General features: G+C 41.3%; 3 protein-coding genes across 3 annotated transcripts; 1 reads left to right on the forward strand and 2 right to left on the reverse strand.

The window, feature by feature from the left end:
* Nucleotides 1-797: 797 nt before the first annotated feature.
* On the reverse strand, nt 798-7009 carry prrt2 (proline-rich transmembrane protein 2). Its single transcript, XM_058061737.2, has 5 exons — nt 6815-7009; nt 6097-6399; nt 3463-3755; nt 3263-3392; nt 798-1782 (listed from the first exon to the last, which is right to left on the reverse strand). The coding sequence occupies exons 2-5, from the start codon at nt 6335-6337 to the stop codon at nt 1766-1768; spliced, it is 681 nt and encodes a 226-aa protein (XP_057917720.1). The 5' UTR covers nt 6338-6399; nt 6815-7009; the 3' UTR covers nt 798-1765.
* A 1297-nt stretch (nt 7010-8306) lies between these two features.
* Nucleotides 8307-16799, reverse strand: kif22 (kinesin family member 22). Its single transcript, XM_058061833.2, has 13 exons — nt 16642-16799; nt 16236-16456; nt 16036-16163; nt 14538-14689; nt 14257-14466; nt 13138-13528; nt 11699-11819; nt 11372-11492; nt 9287-9464; nt 9100-9194; nt 8723-8923; nt 8565-8624; nt 8307-8478 (listed from the first exon to the last, which is right to left on the reverse strand). The coding sequence occupies exons 2-13, from the start codon at nt 16439-16441 to the stop codon at nt 8449-8451; spliced, it is 1893 nt and encodes a 630-aa protein (XP_057917816.2). The 5' UTR covers nt 16442-16456; nt 16642-16799; the 3' UTR covers nt 8307-8448.
* A 187-nt stretch (nt 16800-16986) lies between these two features.
* pagr1 (PAXIP1 associated glutamate-rich protein 1) lies at nt 16987-18595 on the forward strand. Its single transcript, XM_058061939.2, has 5 exons — nt 16987-17228; nt 17392-17578; nt 17686-18016; nt 18090-18178; nt 18248-18595. The coding sequence occupies exons 2-5, from the start codon at nt 17413-17415 to the stop codon at nt 18481-18483; spliced, it is 822 nt and encodes a 273-aa protein (XP_057917922.2). The 5' UTR covers nt 16987-17228; nt 17392-17412; the 3' UTR covers nt 18484-18595.

Genomic DNA, 18595 nt, shown 5'->3' on the forward strand with positions numbered 1-18595 from the left:
TTAACCTAGCATGTTTTTGGAATGTGGGAGGAAACCGGAGTACCCGGAGAAAACCCACGCATGCACGGGGGAGAACTCCACACAGAGATCGCAGAGGGTGGATTTGAACCCGAGCTGTGAGGTCTGCGCGCTAACCACACGACCTCCGTGCAGCCATCACAGCAACATCAATGCACACAAAAAGGATATTTAACACATAAATAATTCATCTAAAAAAAAAAATCACACTGCATGCATTGTGTCTTTATTATAAATGTACTGCAGAAATACAATATCCAAAGTGCTAACTCATATGCTTTATACATGAATTAAAAACCCATAGCATGCCAGTCACCACAAATATAATCATAATCATCATCATAACAATAATAATAATAGAATAATAGAATAGCCCGGGTGCTAAAAGGAAGGCCTGTGTGTCTACATCAGATCAACTACTGAACTCAGATGTCACCATATTGAGGAATTATTATTATATCAGCAGAATACATCAACTCATGATTACTAGTTGAAATATTGAAATATACATTAGAAGAAAAAAGAGCCTGTTATTGTTGTTTGGGGATCACAGTGAGAATCACAAGTAAAGATCTCAAACAGGGCACACGGGAGCAGCTGGTAGAAATCCACAGCAAAGCTAGTGCAGGTTTGGTTAACAGACAACCCCCCCCCCCCCCCGCAACCCCCCCCAGCCTCCAGGGTGTTTTTTTAATTCATAAAAAGCGCTACCTTGTCACCGAGCAGCAGCATCAAAACAGAAGCCATGACTTTTACTGCAGCTTTTGTTTCTCACACACACACACGCACACACACGCACACACACACACACACGCACACACACATATCAAAAAACCTGTAGGCCGCCCCGTGACTGCCAAATTTTGAACGTTAAACCCCCCAAATTTTCACGTTCAATTACATCCTATGCCACTCCTGAGGCGCCTCTGCGCCTCCGCGCCTCACCTCTCATAAGCAACCCAAACCACAATCCCAGGAAAAGCCCACAAGCACAATATTAAACAAAAATATGATGCAATTCTTGCTTTGGGTGTCGTTATACTGTGTAGGTGTACCTAATGTTGTGTCCTGTTGCTACAGTTTCCTTCCTAGGACTCACAGTGCTTGGATGATGAGAGCTTTGGGAACGTTGTGGCATCTTCTCACCCTGTAACGATTGAGGCTTGGGATTAAAAAAAAAAAAAAAAAAAACACACACCCACCCCCCCCCGAACCCCCATTAGTTTTTGGCACATGTTTCTTCTGTAATCCATTTTTACCATCCGTGGCTTCTCCTCTGTAAGCTTCTCTTTCATCCTCAGGCAGGAGAACGGCCGTCTCAACAAGGTGATAGAGAGCGTTTCTCCGAAAAGGATGATGAAAGGGGGAGGGGGGGGGGGCTGGTGGAGTATCTCAGTGGGGGATTTGAGATGATGGCGTGTTGGATGCAGTGAAAAGGATTCTTCTTGTCGGCTTGAGTCCACGTCCAGAAAAAGAGACCAGTCTGTCTCCATCCTCCTTCAAGACTAACCTCCCCACCCCGCCTTTCCGCCCCACCCCCCCTTTTTGTGACTCAGCAGCATTTTGCATAACATTTCCATGAGCAAAAAAAAAAAAAAAAGAATATAGATATCAGTGGCTGCGTTTTGAGTATTTTCTTAAAGTCACACATCCAGGTAACAACTAAGGTGGGAAAAAGACAGGCGGTGCAGGGGGGGGGCCAGTCGGGATGCAGCTGCCTTATCCCGTTTTATCCCGGGATGAAAAGTCAGGTTTTGACATTGACTAAAAAAAGCAAAAGGAAGCGTTATTAGTTAAAAGTGCTGTTGTGCAACTCCACAGGTATGGAAGTATACTGTCAAAATATGTGTGTATTTGAACCACAATAACCACACAAGGACACACACGCACACACAGCAAGGTAGCATGATGATTGTGATAATTATGTGATAATCAATGGGGGAAAATATGTACAAGACATGACAATATTCATGTGATTAAAGAAGAGAAAGCTTGTAGAAAGTACAATGCGACAAAAAACATCAAAAAATGTTGTGATTATTAGATTAGATTCCATTTTCCAAGATGCGCATTTAATGTTGTAGGTACAGTGAGTATGTGTATTATATATACAATATATGTTATGTATTATGCAGTGAAAAAAACTTGAATAATTATAAAGATTTTTTATATTTATATAATAAAATAATTATAATTAAATAATATTTATAATTAATGCAGATTTTTTAAACACATTATCATATTTTTTCCTGCTGAAAAAAATTGCCTTTTTTTTGGGGGGGTATTTTAAAATATTTTCTATAATATATATTTTTTAACATCTGGCTTTATATTATTTTGGGTGCATAGATATTTTCCCCAATTTATCCATCAGAGATAATGGAATAATTGGAATGTAAATACATATACTGCATATATAGCTACAGTACTACAGTAAGAGTATTGTGCTGCATCAACCAGACAATACACTACCAATGTATGATGCAGAATATTAACCAACTACTATGAGAGCTCATAAGACTCAGTAAGTGGTATGAATGTGAGTGTGAATGGTTGTTTGTCTAAATGTGCCCTGTGATTGGCTGGCTGGCCACCAGTCCAGGGTGTACCCCGTCTCTCGGCCGAAGACAGCTGGGATAGGCTCCAGCCCCTCCCCGTGAGGATAAGCGGTAGAAAATGAATGAATGAATGACATCTGTATTGGTAATGAGCACTAAGAAGCATAGATATGATATTTGAATAGATATTTGAGGCCTTCAGGTACAAAACATAACAACGTCCACCGAGGAAAATTATATAGAAAGTTCGATGCCGAACACGGCATTAAATGTCCTTTTAGTCCTATTGACAGGAAGTGGTTGTAACATGCAGTTTAGGATTACCTTGCCTTGGCGGAGGTCTGTAAGTGTGTTCTATTTTACAAGTGAACGTATCACTGTCATGAGAATGCCTTTATTATCCAAGTACAAGAACATACAACATAGAATATGATACAAGGACAGAAAGACAACAAGGCATACAACACACACACACACACACACACACACACACACACACATGCAGTAGTTTACAGCCGTGGGTCGTGCAAGAGAACAAATATGTTAGATTAGAATGAAAATGAAGAAGCGTGATCACAGTTGAGAATCGGAATCAACTATTTTTGGAGGTAGAGACGAGAGTAGCAGCTTTTCAGGTGAAAAGGAGGTAAAGAAAGGAGGTTAAAGGTCAGATTTGGGACACTCACTGGCCAGGTTGACAATGCAGGCGATGATAATGATGGTCCCTCCCACCAGGGAGACCACGGACAGCATCTTCGCCACGCGGCCCAGACGCACAGCGCCGTCCAGGTTGCCTTGCTCGAGACTGTTTTTAGACTGCGTAATTAAGAGAAATATTAGACCACCACCATGTACCCCACCAGGCACATACGACAAGTGTTCTCACCATGATGGAGTACACAAATCCCACAATGTTGATGGGCCACACGGGGCAGAAGCAAGCCAGCACGGAGAGCAGGAGGTAGTCTTTCACCTTGGTACGGTCCAACGGGGGGTTGGTGGCGATGCTGGAGTGGCGTGACAACGACGGCCTGGGGGAGAAGGCGGTGTAGCCGATGGAGCCTGCCCGACTGCCCTTCCTGGTCTTGCCCTGATGGGGGTAGGAGATGGAGTGTTGCCGTCTGGGTGGCGAGGAGATGACGGGGGAGGAGGTGCTCTCCGACGTGTGGGCACCGTTACCTGAGGGGGGGTGCAAAAGCACGACATGTTGGGGACTCATTCTTCTTGTATGTTACATGAATATGGTGATCCATGTCACATGCTCACTATAAAGAGCTCTGATTGGTTGATCAGTAGGAACCTGTTCAACAAGCCAAGTTACACCCACAATGGCTGACCATTAACATCTAATCTAACCATCTAACCATCAACACTAATTAACTTACTAATTAATTTACTTATAATTAAATGTTTCATTTTGAATTATATTGTTTAATTTTAATTATATTTATATTTTGACATTTTCTTCGTCATTCATCTTACAAATGGATAATTATCTATTTGTACTTATGCGTAAACAAATATGTACATTTATGCACAACTCTTATCATACATACACACTGATGCTGGAGCCTATCCCAGCTGTCTTCAGGCGAGAGGCGGGGTACACCCTGGACTGGTGGCCAGCCAGCCAATCACAGGGCACATATAGACAAACAACCATTCACACTCACATTCATACCTATGGACAATTTGGAGTCGCCAATCAACCGATGAATTGGTTATTAAAACAATGGTTTTAATAACAAAACTGGGGTGTGCAAACTACGGCCCGGGGGCCACATGCGGCCCACCAAGCGTTTGAATCCGGCCCTCATGTTGCTTTCTAAGTATTTCAAGTTTTCACATACAAACTAGCAACATGACTTGCAAGTCTTATTTAGTAAAAATGAAAAAAACAACAAAACTGTAAAATTAAATGACATAGTTTGAAAGAAAAAAAAGAACATACAGCTGATAGTATAACACTTTTACATATATATAACTCAAGGAAAATTATAAGCATAAAATACTGTGTGTGTGTGTTAAATATATGTTCTGGTCCCCCGGACAATTTTGTTAACTCAATGCGGCCCACCAGTCATGCTAGCACCTAGCAAGAGTGCCTCAAGGTTAGAAAGTGCCAAGGTTGTCCTATAACATCCCTACATCATGTCATGTGTGCATTTACCTTTAGCCATGAGTAAATTAGCTAAAAAGGTAACATGCTAACAGTCATCATGCTAGCACCTAGCAAGAGAGCCTCAAGGTTAGAAAGTGCCAAAGTTGTCCTATAACATCCCTACATCATGCCATGTGTGTATTTGCCTTTCACCATGAGTAAATTAGCTAAAAAGGTAACATGCTAACAGTCATCATGCTAGCACCTAGCAAGAGAGTCTCAAGTTTAGAAAGTGCCAAGTTTGTCCAAAACATCCCTACATTATGTCATGTGTGCATTTACCTTTAGCCATAAGTAAATTAGCTTAAAAGGTAACATGCTAACAGTCATCATGCTAGCACCTAGCAAGAGAGTTTCAAGTTTAGAAAGTGCCAAAGTTGTCCTATAACATCCCTACATCATGCCATGTGTGTATTTGCCTTTAGACATAAAGTAGAGTGAATTAGCTTAAATGCTAACATGCTAACGGCTACCATGCTAGCACCTAGCAAGAGATTCTCAAGGTTAGAAAGTGCCAAAGTTGTCCTATAACATCCCTACATCATGCCATGTGTGTATTTGCCTTTAGACATAAAGTAGAGTGAATTAGCTTAAATGCTAACATGCTAACGGCTACCATGCTAGCACCTAGCAAGAGAGTCTCAAGGTTAGAAAGTGCCAAAGTTGTCCTATAACATCCCTACATCATGCCATGTGTGTATTTGCCTTTAGACATAAAGTAGAGTGAATTAGCTTAAATGCTAACGGCTACCATGCTAGCACCTAGCAAGAGAGTCTCAAGTTTAGAAAGTGCCAAAGTTGTCCTATAACATCCCTACATCATGCCATGTGTGTATTTGCCTTTAGACATAAAGTAGAGTGAATTAGCTTAAATGCTAACGGCTACCATGCTAGCACCTAGCAAGAGAGTCTCAAGGTTAGAAAGTGCCAAAGTTGTCCTATAACATCCCTACATCATGCCATGTGTGTATTTGCCTTTAGACATAAAGTAGAGTGAATTAGCTTAAATGCTAACATGCTAACGGCTACCATGCTAGCACCTAGCAAGAGGGGCTTCAGGTCCCGTACAGTTTGCGGCAGTCCCAGAGTGTCCCCACATCATACAATGTGTGTATTTGCCTTTAGACATGAGCAAATTGGCTTAAATGCTAACATGCTAACATAGACAAATAAAGATTTGGAGAAAAAAAAGACAGCATCTTTAACATTGGAGTGAAGGAACTAATTCAAGCCAGTCGAGTCCCCATGGAAGGCCCAAGTACTAAATGCCCCCCCCCCCAATTGCAATGCAGTATGTTATTCAAAATATAACACACATCATAACAAATCATATCATTGTAATGTTTTTCTGTGACTTACTTTTCAGCTTCTCATTAATTACGATAACGAGCTCGCCTTTGGAGATGCTGCGAGGTGGCTTGATGTCGACCGGGTTACCGCTGCCTCCGCCACACAGGAGCTGCTCCCCCACTCCGAGGGGGGGGCACGGCATTGCGATGGAGGCATGGCTCAGCTCCGGGTCCTCCTGATCCAGCAAGGATGGTCGCTCCTCTCCGGGCCAAACAGACGGAGACGATCCGGTCATCATGTTGACATCCATAGAGGATCACGCCTATTCCCAAAATTCCAATGAATACACCCACAATGCTTTGCTGGTGGCACCTAAGGAAGAGAGGAGGTGGGATTAGAATGAAAACATCCTTGCTGGTATCACCATGGCGACAAATGATAATGTGAATGACACTCATAGTGTATGTGATAAAAGCAACTCAGAGGAGTGCAGGTGTGTACACAACATGAGTACACAACAAGAGTACACAACATGTGTACACACTAACAGCCTTGTGGTGAACAACACAATAAAGGACAAAGCAGTAATGGGGGTGTGGGGGGGGGGGGGGGGGACAAAGGAACAAACCACACTAATTAGCTTAGCTTTCAATGTACTGCGGAAAAGCATAAACATTAGCCGTATTGTACGGTTGTTTTATTTTTGTAAATATAACAAAATGGATTGTTTCAAGTCAACGCGCAACAAAACGATGTTAAAACGTGTCGAAAAAGAGAAGAAACTGACCTTTCGTATTGAATCCGGCGACTCGTCAACACAGCTAATGTCTAATGTCTAATGACAACATCCCTCTTTTTAGCAACACAAAAATGGCTTCGTTGTTGTTTGTGTGGATCCGAGAGGAGGGCATGCGTGTCTGTGTGGACGAGTTCGAGAGCGAGAGGATGAGGATGGACATATGGAGGATGCAGGGCGGGCCGAAGATGAGGAAGAGGGGTGTGTGCGTGAGATGAAAAGTGAAAGCTGACTATTGTTTTTAAAAAAAATGATATATTTTATTTATTATTACATTTATATTATAAATAATATAATATATTATTATATAATAATATATTATTATTATTAATTTATTTATATATATTATATAAATTAAATATTTAAAAATAATTTATACACACCGTGTGTATATAATTATTAAACAAATATTTTTTGTTAAAAATATATATAAAATATAAAGATATATCTTATTATTTCATGTATATTATTATATATAATTGTTATATATTATTTTATTCATATATTAATAATTATATATTATAATATATATTATATAAATTAAATAATATATTATATATTATTTTATTTATATATAATATATAAATTAAATATTTTAAAATATTTTATACACACCGTGTATATATAAAAAAGATTTTGTTTAAAAAATATATATATAAAATCTAAAGATATATTTTATTCTTTTATGTATATTATATATAATTATTATATATTATTTTATTTATATATAATATGTAAATTAAATATTTAAAAATATTTTATACACACCATGTATATATAATTTTTAAAATATTTTTTGTTTAAAAATATATATATAAAATATATAAAGATAGATTTTATTATTTTAGATATATATTATATATAATTATTATATATTATTTTATTTATATACTGATAATTATATATTATAATATATATTATATAAATTAAATATTTAAAAATATTTCATACACATCGTGTATATATATATATTATGAATATTTTGACAAAAAGAAGCTACTCTGGTATAAAACTTACTTTATACATTGGCATCAGTCTAGAGAAGAAAACCACCCAATGACAAATGTATATTTTATCATATTCTGCAAAGAGCAAGGTCATATTTTAGGTTACACAGAACCTGCTGACGTACAAACACCATTGGACTAACTCGTTTTTGCAGACAGAAGGCCTTCCGGCCTCAAGCAAATAGTCCAACAAAGCATTTTGTTCTTCCAGCAAATCAGTCTGACATGAATGTATTATGTGAGCAGAAATACTGCATTTTTTTTTTATCAAATGGCCTAAATGTCAAAACATAAAGATTGCCATCACATTTCCTCCCTTTGTTCATATAACTGACCACAGAACTTGATTAATAAACATAATGATATGACAGACAGGCGGAATTATCATCAACATCACACACGTCACAAGCTGTGTAAAGATGCATCTCATTAAAAAAACAAAACAACAAAGGAGTCAGGACAGGAGGTGTTTAATGGAAATAAAGAAGAGGAAGGCACCATCTTCTGGAGTACATGGAGAACTACAACAACAGAACAAAAACTAAAAAGTAAATTAATAGCGAAAAAAAAACATTTGTAGGTTATTTACATGGGAGAGGCTTTTAAAAAAAAAAAAAATCACTTTCCAATCGCACTTAAGATATTTGCCTGGAAATAAAGAGACCAAGGACAAACAATATCACTGCCAGGCCACTTCATTAGGTACATCAGCGCGTTACAATACAACAACTTACCTTCATAAAGGAGGAAAATCTCTTTTCTGTCATACCTTCAACTTTACATAAATCTTCCAGCTGCATAATGACAGAAGTCAAACAGGAACAATTATGGATGACTTCATTCAGCTTATGTTGGTCTCTCTTGCTTTTTTTGAAACATTCTTTTACATCACCTTGTGGAAGACGCCGTGGATCTCCCTCCAGCCCAGGATGAGCTTGGCCTTCTTGTCGCCGATCTGCTGCAGGCCTTTTAGCTCTTTGACGGAACCTGCGTTGAGGATCTGCAGGATCTTCTGTCTGGACTGTTCCAGGATGCACACGTCTAGCTGGGACTCCCAGGCCTTCAGCATGATGTTTTCTTTATCACCCGGGAGCTTGGGAGAAGAGAAGAACTTGTCTAGAACGTCATTGCGGCTAAATAAATGCAGTTCTGTAACAATTTTATCTTTAACAACGCTGACAGTGTCAGTTTTGTGTGATCCATCTTTACTGCTGCTGAAAGGTTGGTTGATAAGGTCTAAATCTAATTTGAGATAGTCTGGTTTCTGACCTCCATGTGATCTGGGAGCATCTTGCCCGCTTTCTTGATGCAGACAGACTGTTTCCTGATAGCTGCGAGCTGATTTAGAGGCTGGAGCTGAGACACTGCAAAGGAAGGAGAACACGCCGGGGTTAAATTCTAAATCACATTAGCCAATTTACTTGGTGAGCAAACTAGAAGATGTTATTGGACCGACCCTGCAGAGGTTGAACGACGGCCTGCTTCTTATTGACTTTTGAGACGGTGCCTGGTTTTGGCTGCAAAGGAGCCTCGTTTGTCCTGAAAGCCGCCTCTGGACGTGTGGAGTTTTCTTTCGCCAGCTGACTCAACAGCATGGTCTTGCTCTCGAACTCCTTCTGCTTTTCTTTAAGCTCCTGGATGAGGAAGTAGAACACATTGCTGGGAGCTCGCATGGGAAGTGGTGCTTTAACTGCTGGTGGTTCATACAATGGACCGAAAAATAAATTACTATTGTCTTGGAGAGACTCGTTTGTGATATACCGTATTTTCTGGACTATAAGTCGCTCCAGAGTATAAGTCGCACAAGGCCAAAAATTTATATTTAGGTAGAAAAAAAACATACATAAGTCGCACAAGGCAAAAAAGGCATCATTGGGTAGAAAAAAAACATACATAAGTTGCACTGGAGTATAAGTCACACAAGGCCAAAAATGCATAATTAGGTAGAAAAAAAACATACATAAGTCGCTCAAGGCCAAAAATGCATAATTAGGTAGAAAAAAACATACATAAGTCACACTGGAGCATAAGTGGCACAAGGCCAAAAATGCATAATTAGGTAGAAAAAAACATACATAAGTCGCTCAAGGCCAAAAATGCATAATTAGGTAGAAAAAAACATAAATAAGTCGCACTGGAGTATAAGTGGCACAAGGCCAAAAATGCATAATTAGGTAGAAAAAAACATACATAAGCCACTCTGGAGTACAAGTCGCACAAGGCCAAAAATGCATAATTAGGTAGAAAAAAAACATACCTAAGTCGCACCGGAGTATAAGTCGCACAAGGCCAAAAATGCACAATTAGGTAGGAAAAAAACATACATAAGTCGCACCAGAGTATAAGTCGCACAAGGCCAAAAATGCATAATTAGGTAGAAAAACACATACATAAGTCACACTGGAGTATAAGTCACACAAGGCCAAAAATACATAATTAGGTAGAAAAAAACATACATAAGTCGCTCCGGACTATAAGTCGCACAAGGCCAAAAATCCATAATTAGGTAGAAAAACACATACATAAGTCACACGGGAGTATAAGTCGCACAAGGGCAAAAATGCATAATTAGGTAGAAAAAAACATACATAAGTCGCACTAGTATATAAGTTGCATTTTTGCGGGTAATTTATTTTCCAAACTACTTGACCAAAACAGACATTACGTCCTCTTGGAAGGCAAGTTCTAACATTAATAAAAGAATATAGAACAGGCTGAATAGATGTAAGATATGCTAACACAATGGTTATTCAGCTACACTAAAAATAAACATAAACAGAAAAGGTGTCCAGTGTTTATGTAACATAAACAGTTTTTTTCATTTATAAGTCACTCTGGAGTATAAGTCTCAGGAACAACCAACCTATGAAAAAAAGTATGACTTATAGTCCGGAAAATACGGTATTTTCAATCACACCATACATTGATCTGTAACCATGTTAAAAAATTAGTCCTATCGATAAAATTTTTTTCGCAAGGTTATTCCCCCCCCCCTATTTGATCTTGTATTGGATTAGGGACCGGACTCACAGAGATTAGTTTAAAAAAAAAACTATATTGTTCATCATGCTGTGCAATTAAAAATATTTCAGCAATACTTTTTAAACCATATTCAATTCCACAAATTGACATTTGTAATAAAATATCATTATAAAAAAATGTATACCCCCATATCACCAATTTTTGGAAGAGTGCATGTAAAACTAAGGAGAGGATTTTGGGTTACAATGTGACTTTTCATGCAAAACATTGTATCTGGGCCGCCTGGTGGGAGACCTTGTGTTAAGGGAAGATAGGTATTTATATAAAATCATGTTGGTAGCAGGTAAAAAAGCCATTACCTAAAAAAATGTCTTAATCCAAGACCCCGGGTCTTTGTGTGATGAACACAATACACGATATGGAACTATTAACACGTAGATTGAGGACTGAGGAGTTTGTTTGTATTAATGTTGACGTTTTGTTTAAAAAATTGAAAAAATAAAGTATTAAAAATTCCAAAATAAATGTATACCGGATCGGTTTTGGAAGATCCTCTTACCTGGATCTCCTTGCGAGACTGGGCCACATGCTTTAACATATTTACACTGTCTTTATCCTGGCAGCTCATCATCAGCTTTTCCAAAGCAACCAGCCTGTCCATCACTGATGGCTCGGAGAGGCTGAGGGACGGAAGAGACAAGCAGAAACGATGAAGAGACTGTTGTATGCCCCTGCTAACAGATGGCATGAAGGCAAAGCATGATGGGAGATCACAACAGCTGCAGATGGTTGCTTTGTGCAAGTCTTGGCAGAACATTACAAAATGTAAATAAATCTTGTTCTACACCAGTCCATCAATGTGCTGTGTACATGTGCGCTTTTCCACCTGTAGACATGAGATGAAGGCGAGGAGGCATCCTGCTCCGCTTTCTTCTCCTCCCTCTGCTTCTTTTTGTGGGGCACGGTGCCAGAACCCCCTGCCTCGTGCTCCTCTCTGGCCCGCTTCACTGGAGATGAAGGTTTTATTTAGTATGCAGCACACAAGAGCAAGACCTGTATGAGCATGGGGGGGGGTTGTCTAGAAATGTGACTTGGGCCGCATTGCAGTGCCTGATTGGAGGAACAGCAAATGTGAATCGTTCCTCCAATCAGTACTATTAAGGAAGAAGGGAAGTACTGCTGCCTATAATCAGTATCAATATACTAAATATCAGTAATGAAGTGCTGGGCAATATCTGTATACTGTTATATATGTAAGAAAGCAAATATTCTCTAATAAAAAGCACTTGATATTAAAAATGTACCTCTCACAGTTAAAAAAACTGATTTTAAATTGAATTTTACATATTAAGGAACAATTAGTATACAATGTACATCTTCCGTACTACATGAATTCAAATGACTGGAGAGACAGCGCCCTCTTCTGGATTCTTTTTCACTCTGCAGTCTACAACTACAGTAGTTTCTATTCATTCATTCATTCATTTTCTACCGCTTATCCTCACGAGGGTCGGGAGGGGTGCTGGAGCCTATCCCAGCTGCCTTCGGGCGAGAGGCAGGGTATACTCTGGACTGGTGGCCAGCCAATCACAGGGCACATATAGACAAACAACCATTCACACTCACATTCATACCTATGGACAATTTGGAGTCGCCAATTAACCTAGCATGTTTTTGGAATGTGGGAGGAAACCCACGCATGCACGGGGAGAACATGCAAACTCCACAAAGAGATGGTCAGAGGTGTGATTGAACTCCGGTCTCCTTGCTGTGAGGTCTGCGCACTAACCGCTCCACCACCATGCAGCCTCCTTAAAACATTCATTCATTTTCTACCACTTATCCCCACGAGGGTCGCGGGGGTGCTGGAGCCTATCCCAGCTGTCTTTGGGCGAGAGGTGGGGTACACCCTGGACTGGTGGCCAGCCAGTCAATCACAGGGCACATATAGACAAACAACCATTCACACTCACATTCATACCTATGGACAATTTGGAGTCGCCAATTAACCTAGCATGTTTTTGGAATGTGGGAGGAAACCGGAGAAAATCCTCGCATGGACGGGGAGAACATGCAAACTCCACACAGAGATTGCCAAGGGTGGCATTGAACCCGGGTCTCCTAGCTGTGAGGCCTGCGTGCTAACCACTCGACCGACATACAACCCCAGTTTCTATTTAAGTTACATTAAAACAATCCAAATTATTTACCGACTGTACCATATAAAATGAAATGTAAAACATGATGTCATCTGTCAATCATAGCTATTATGCTCCGGGTGCATGTTAATATGCATGTGATGAATAAAGAGTGATATGGACTCACCTGGCTGCACAGCCACCGTTTCACACGTGAAAGGCTTGTTTACGATGAGCTTGGACTTGGCTGCAAAGTTGAGCGTGCTAAAGGTATCGAAGTAGTACTTGTACTCCGGGGCAATGTTGGTGATCATGACAGAGTGAGCCGAGCCCCCCAGGGAGTCCTGAAGCAGGCGCGTCAGTTTACTGTCTCTGTAGGGCACACGCACAGATGCACCCGAGTTGAGGGAGTCCACCACTTTGTTGAGAGTGAAGAGAGACAGGTTGATGGCGCCGCTTTCTTTCAGGCGGATGCCCTGGTTGCCGGTGCGACGGTTGTCCTCGGAGCCAGCCAGGTCCACCAGGTAGAGCTTGCCCGTTTGTTGGCGGGTCGCGAGGGCTCGTTGAGTCCGCACCACCTGCATGGACCAAAAAGGTCAGGCATGTAGGACGAGACGAAGAGAATTCAGGGGTGGGGGGTTGACAGGTGAAACCTGTTTGTACCTATCCAAGAAAAATCCCAGAAAGCCCAGCAGTTGCTAGCGGGAGAGTTGCTAGAGAGGATTGATTTTAGCATCAGCTACCAAATCCTGGTCTACTGCACCGAGGCCAAGACCTGTTTAGATGCTTGCTGTTCTAGGTTTCAAGCAGGTGCTACGCAGGCGCTACGCAGGCGCTACGCAGGCGCTACGCAGGCGCTACGCAGGCGCTACGCAGGCGCTACGCAGGCGGCTACGCAGGCGGCTACGCAGGCGCTACGCAGGCGCTACGCAGGCGCTACGCAGGCGCTACGCAGGCGCTACGCAGGCGCTACGCAGGCGCTACGCAGGGTCTACGCAGACGCTACGCAGGGTCTACGCAGGGTCTACGCAGACGCTACGCAGGGTCTACGCAGACGCTACGCAGGGTCTACGCAGATGCTACGCAGATGCTACGCAGATGCTACGCAGGCGCTACGCAGGCGCTACGCGCGCACTTTGCAGATGCTACGCAGGCGCTATGCAGGCGCTACGCAAATGCTACGCAGATGCTACGCAGATGCTACGCAGATGCTACGCAGATGCTACGCAGATGCTATGCAGATGCTACGCAGATGTTACGCAGATGCTACGCAGATGCTACGCACCCACACACACACAGGGCAAACCTTTATGAGGAGGATAGCATGGCTACGGCTGGAGCGCTGGTTCAGTTTTGTCGACGCTGTGGTACGATTAAGACTGGCAGGAACAAATTGGCGATCGAAATCCGCAAACGACGAGATTGTCGTGTGAGTGAGGCCGGGTATGAGGATGTTCTTGTCCTTGTCTTGTCTTATCGGCAAATCCAGGGAACTCGGTGACAAAAGATCTAGCACCTGAGGGATTGAAACATGATTAAAAACAAAGCACAGGAGTTTAAAATCAATTAGGGAAAAGTACCAGATACCTTCTCGTTGTAAATCTCTAAATAAGACATGCCGACGGTGTAGTCCCATCCCTCGTTCTCATCCTGGTCATTGACTAGATGGAAGATCTCACCGACGGCGCGGGGAATCATGCCGGGTTGCTCTGAACTCCCCATCATGGTGTGTGTCTTGCCTTAAAAAAAAGGGCAATGGCCACACTGAGTGGAGATCTGCTTGGTAAATAACGTAGTGTACAATTTAAATGCCAATAGCACTCATCATGAATGGGCCACTCGGGGTGTAAGAAAATATCGTTTCGGCGATATATTGCGATACTTCGTTCCACGATACTGTATCGATATTTAAAAAGTATGATATGGATATTTTTAGCCATTTATCATAGACTGTATATGGTATTTATTCAAGTGCAGACACGGCAAAGGTTGATTATTATTTTAATTTAAACCTCCAATCGTTAGGTGGCAGCACTTACTACGTAGCCAATTAGGCAAGGACGTTGAAGGAGATTGACGAGTGAAACGTCCTCACACATAAACACAGTTCAACATGGCAGAATGCCAGCACATAACAGCGGCCCCTGCGGCGTACAAGGCTGAAGTGTGGACACATTTTGGATTTCTACACAAAGTAGGGTGTGCAGAAATTGACAAAACCCATGCCGTTTGTAAAATGTGTCGTACCCGAATAAAGTATTCAGGAAACACGACAAATCTGCGAGTCCACTTAGCGAGACACCATGAGGACCTGACGCTAGCAAGCAATGCAAAGGTCCTTTTGTATACTACAAAAGTAGTACTGTGATATTGCAGGTATTTCGTTTTTCAAATTCATTCATTCATTCATTTTCTACCACTTTTCCTCATAAGGGTCGCGGGGGTGCTGGAGCCTATCCCAGCTGTCTTCGGGCGAGAGGCGGGGTACACCCTGGACTGGTGGCCAGCCAATCACAGGGCACATATAGACAAACAACCATTCACACTCACATTCATACCTATGGACAATTTGGAGTCGCTAATTAACCTAGCATGTTTTTGGAATGTGGGAGGAAACCGGAGTACCCGGAGAAAACCCACGCATGCACGGGGAGAACATGCATGTTTTTCAAATTGATATCACTATTTTGTTAAATAATGGTTATTTCAAGCATCCTTACAGGACTTTTTACTGATGTTAGTTACTTTGTTCCACAAAAATACTGTTCTGATGGTGGATAAGTCAGGGACTGTATACCCTGCATTTTTTTCACAGCTTTTTTTTCCACATTAGCATAACATACTGTTCTAATGGAATAAAAATGTGTTTAGTAAGTGCATATTGCTGGTATAGTTCAGTTTTTCCAGGAAATAATCTTTAACTACAAGAACAACAAAAAATATTGCCTTGTTAACAGTATCATGATACATATCGTATCGCCAGATTGTTGCCAATACACACCCCTAATGGATGATGGATATTGGAATCAGCAGCATCCAACCCAGATTGGAGCATCCCTATTAAATATGTAGTCAAGCAACATACCGGCTCCTGTTGGCCCATAGGCAAACACACTGGCATTCTGTCCTCTCAGAACATGCGGCAGAATAGGCTTCACCGATGAGAGGAACACCTCTTGTTGAGTCGTATTCTCGCCATGGAACACATCAAAACTGAAACATTTTGCAGCATTTTAAAAAAAACAATTCTGGACAGTCATTTGGTATTTTTAAAGTAACACTTACTGATATTTTACAGTTTCTGTGGCATTCCTCCAGTTGATAATCTCCAGGTTCTGTGAATCCAACCCTCTCACACAAGGCCCCTCGCCTTTGTCATCTTGTTTGCCTTTGTCATCTTGTTTGCCCATGTAAGGCCGCAGACGAACAGCAACTCTTACCCGGGAGGCTTTCTTGCTTCCATTATCTGATACAGCCACACGCTGAGCCATGGTTTGGCTCTTTACCTGTCATGGGACATATATTATTAATTTCTTTTAATAAAAGGTAACACAAAACAAAGAGCCATCTCTCCGGATGTACTTTGAGTGACGACATTAGCTATCCGTTAACGACCAAGCTAAAGTATATGTCCGAAATTCCGCATATTACCAACACAGTATAGATGTCAAATTATATATAAGTTACTTACCTTTGTTCTACACAGAATACCTGAAAAATACCGTTACTAATGTTCTAAATTCTATTTTATTTTATAAAAATGTCGAGCAGTACCTACGGACTTCGAACTCCAAAAAAAAAATTCAAACAAGGCGGCCACGAAACCGGAAATAACATCCAGCCAATCAGAACTCGCCAAAGCCTAGACTCCTATTACGCCACTATTTTTTGCATAAATATGTTAACGGCATGAACTATAATATTAAGTATGAATGTGTGTCTCGTAGTACATCTTAAAATAAAAAAAATGTTAATAATTAAATCAATTATATTCCGACCTGATTCCCAGCTCGTCCACACCGGAAGTGGCACCGGAAGTAGATCTCCACCAATACCCTTACGAACCGCTGCTGTACAATTGTAGAATCCACATGATGTTTAGTCTCGCGGGTGGATTATTCGGTCAAAATGGCGCTATGTTTACCTCTGTGCTGTCGTTTGATTATCCAAAGCTAGCCTCATGGAGAGTTTCAGTCATTTAATTCACCGGGGAAGATAACTTTTATTCAACATTTCAGCGACGGGAACGCTGTCTACTGCTCCGACGACATACATTCGGTAATAATGATATAATAAGTGTAACTCTTAGTCCATAACACGATGACCTGACATTAGCTGGTCAAATGATGTTTCATCTCTGGTAATGTGTACCACTACATGCATGGTACCTATAGATGCAAAAGCTGCTCTAACTTATCTTTATTGTCGTCTTATTCCCCAGATTTTTAAATTGAATTGAAATATGCAGGCTGAGGCAACAGATTCGTCCCTACGAGAGGGCATTGAGGCTCTTGGAGTAAAGGATGCTGAAAATAAAAATGAAGCCTGCAAAGAAGAAGAAAAGGTAGTGCAACAGGATGCTGAGATGATAGCTGATGCCGAGGACACCGCAAGCAAGGATGAAAAAGGTAATCTAAATATGATTTTTTTTAAAAAAAAAATCAAATTCAATGGTTGTGCAGTAATATTAATGTCATTTTATTCTCTAATTTCCCCTTTTCTCCTTGTTTTCCAGCACCAGACACAGATGGGTTTGAAGGGGATACACACATAGATGCACCTCAACCAGACACATCACTTCACAAAGAGTTAACGCACGATACAGACAAGGACGGCGAATGGGAGCTGGCCTACAGCGACGAGGAAATGGAGAACCCCAATAACTGGATGCCCCCTCCCGCCGAGATCAAGAGACTCTATGAGCTCCTGGCGAAAGGCGAGATGCTGGAGCTTAATTTTGTGCCTCTTCCGAGGAGGCCGCCGACGCCCGAACGCACACCTTCACCCGAGAGGGATGATGATGACGATGCAGAGCAAGAAAGGGAGAGGAAGGAGAGGGAACGCAAGTTAGTATAAAGAATCCTTTTGGAGCCATTTTTATCTGCAAGTATTGTGAACTCAACTTTATTTTCTTCCCAGGCCTCCAACTCCAACTGAGTTTGATTTCGATGAGGAACAAATGCAAGCCACCCCCAAAAATTCGTTCATAAACAGACGCAGAACACCAGGTGTGTATTCCGCCACACGTTGCATATAATCCGACTTTAACACATTTGTTTTGAAACCCCTGCCTACAGGTTCCTCCGCTCGCTCCTCTGTCAAACGAGAAGCAAGGCTGGATAAGGTGCTGTCGGATATGAAACGCCACCGTAAAATCGAGCAGCACATCCTTCGCACGGGTCGAGATCTCTTCAAGAGCGAGAAGAAGCTGGAGGAGGCGCTGTCGCCCAACCGCCAAAAGGAGCGCGACAAGGAACGGGAGCGAGACAGCAACCCAAACACCATCTTCTCCCCGAGGCAGAGGAGATACTGAACAGTACTGAGAAGGCTCTTTTTCTAATCTAAACTTGAATTTTTTTAATGTAACAATCTTTGTATGTTTTCTATGTCTGTTTTGTAATATGATAATAAATATGTTAACAGAA

The sequence above is a fragment of the Doryrhamphus excisus genome, unplaced genomic scaffold, assembly GCF_037039965.1.
Source record: "Doryrhamphus excisus strain RoL-2023G ecotype Guam unplaced genomic scaffold, RoL_Dexc_Guam_v1.1 HiC_scaffold_24, whole genome shotgun sequence".
Lineage (NCBI taxonomy): Eukaryota > Metazoa > Chordata > Actinopteri > Syngnathiformes > Syngnathidae > Doryrhamphus > Doryrhamphus excisus.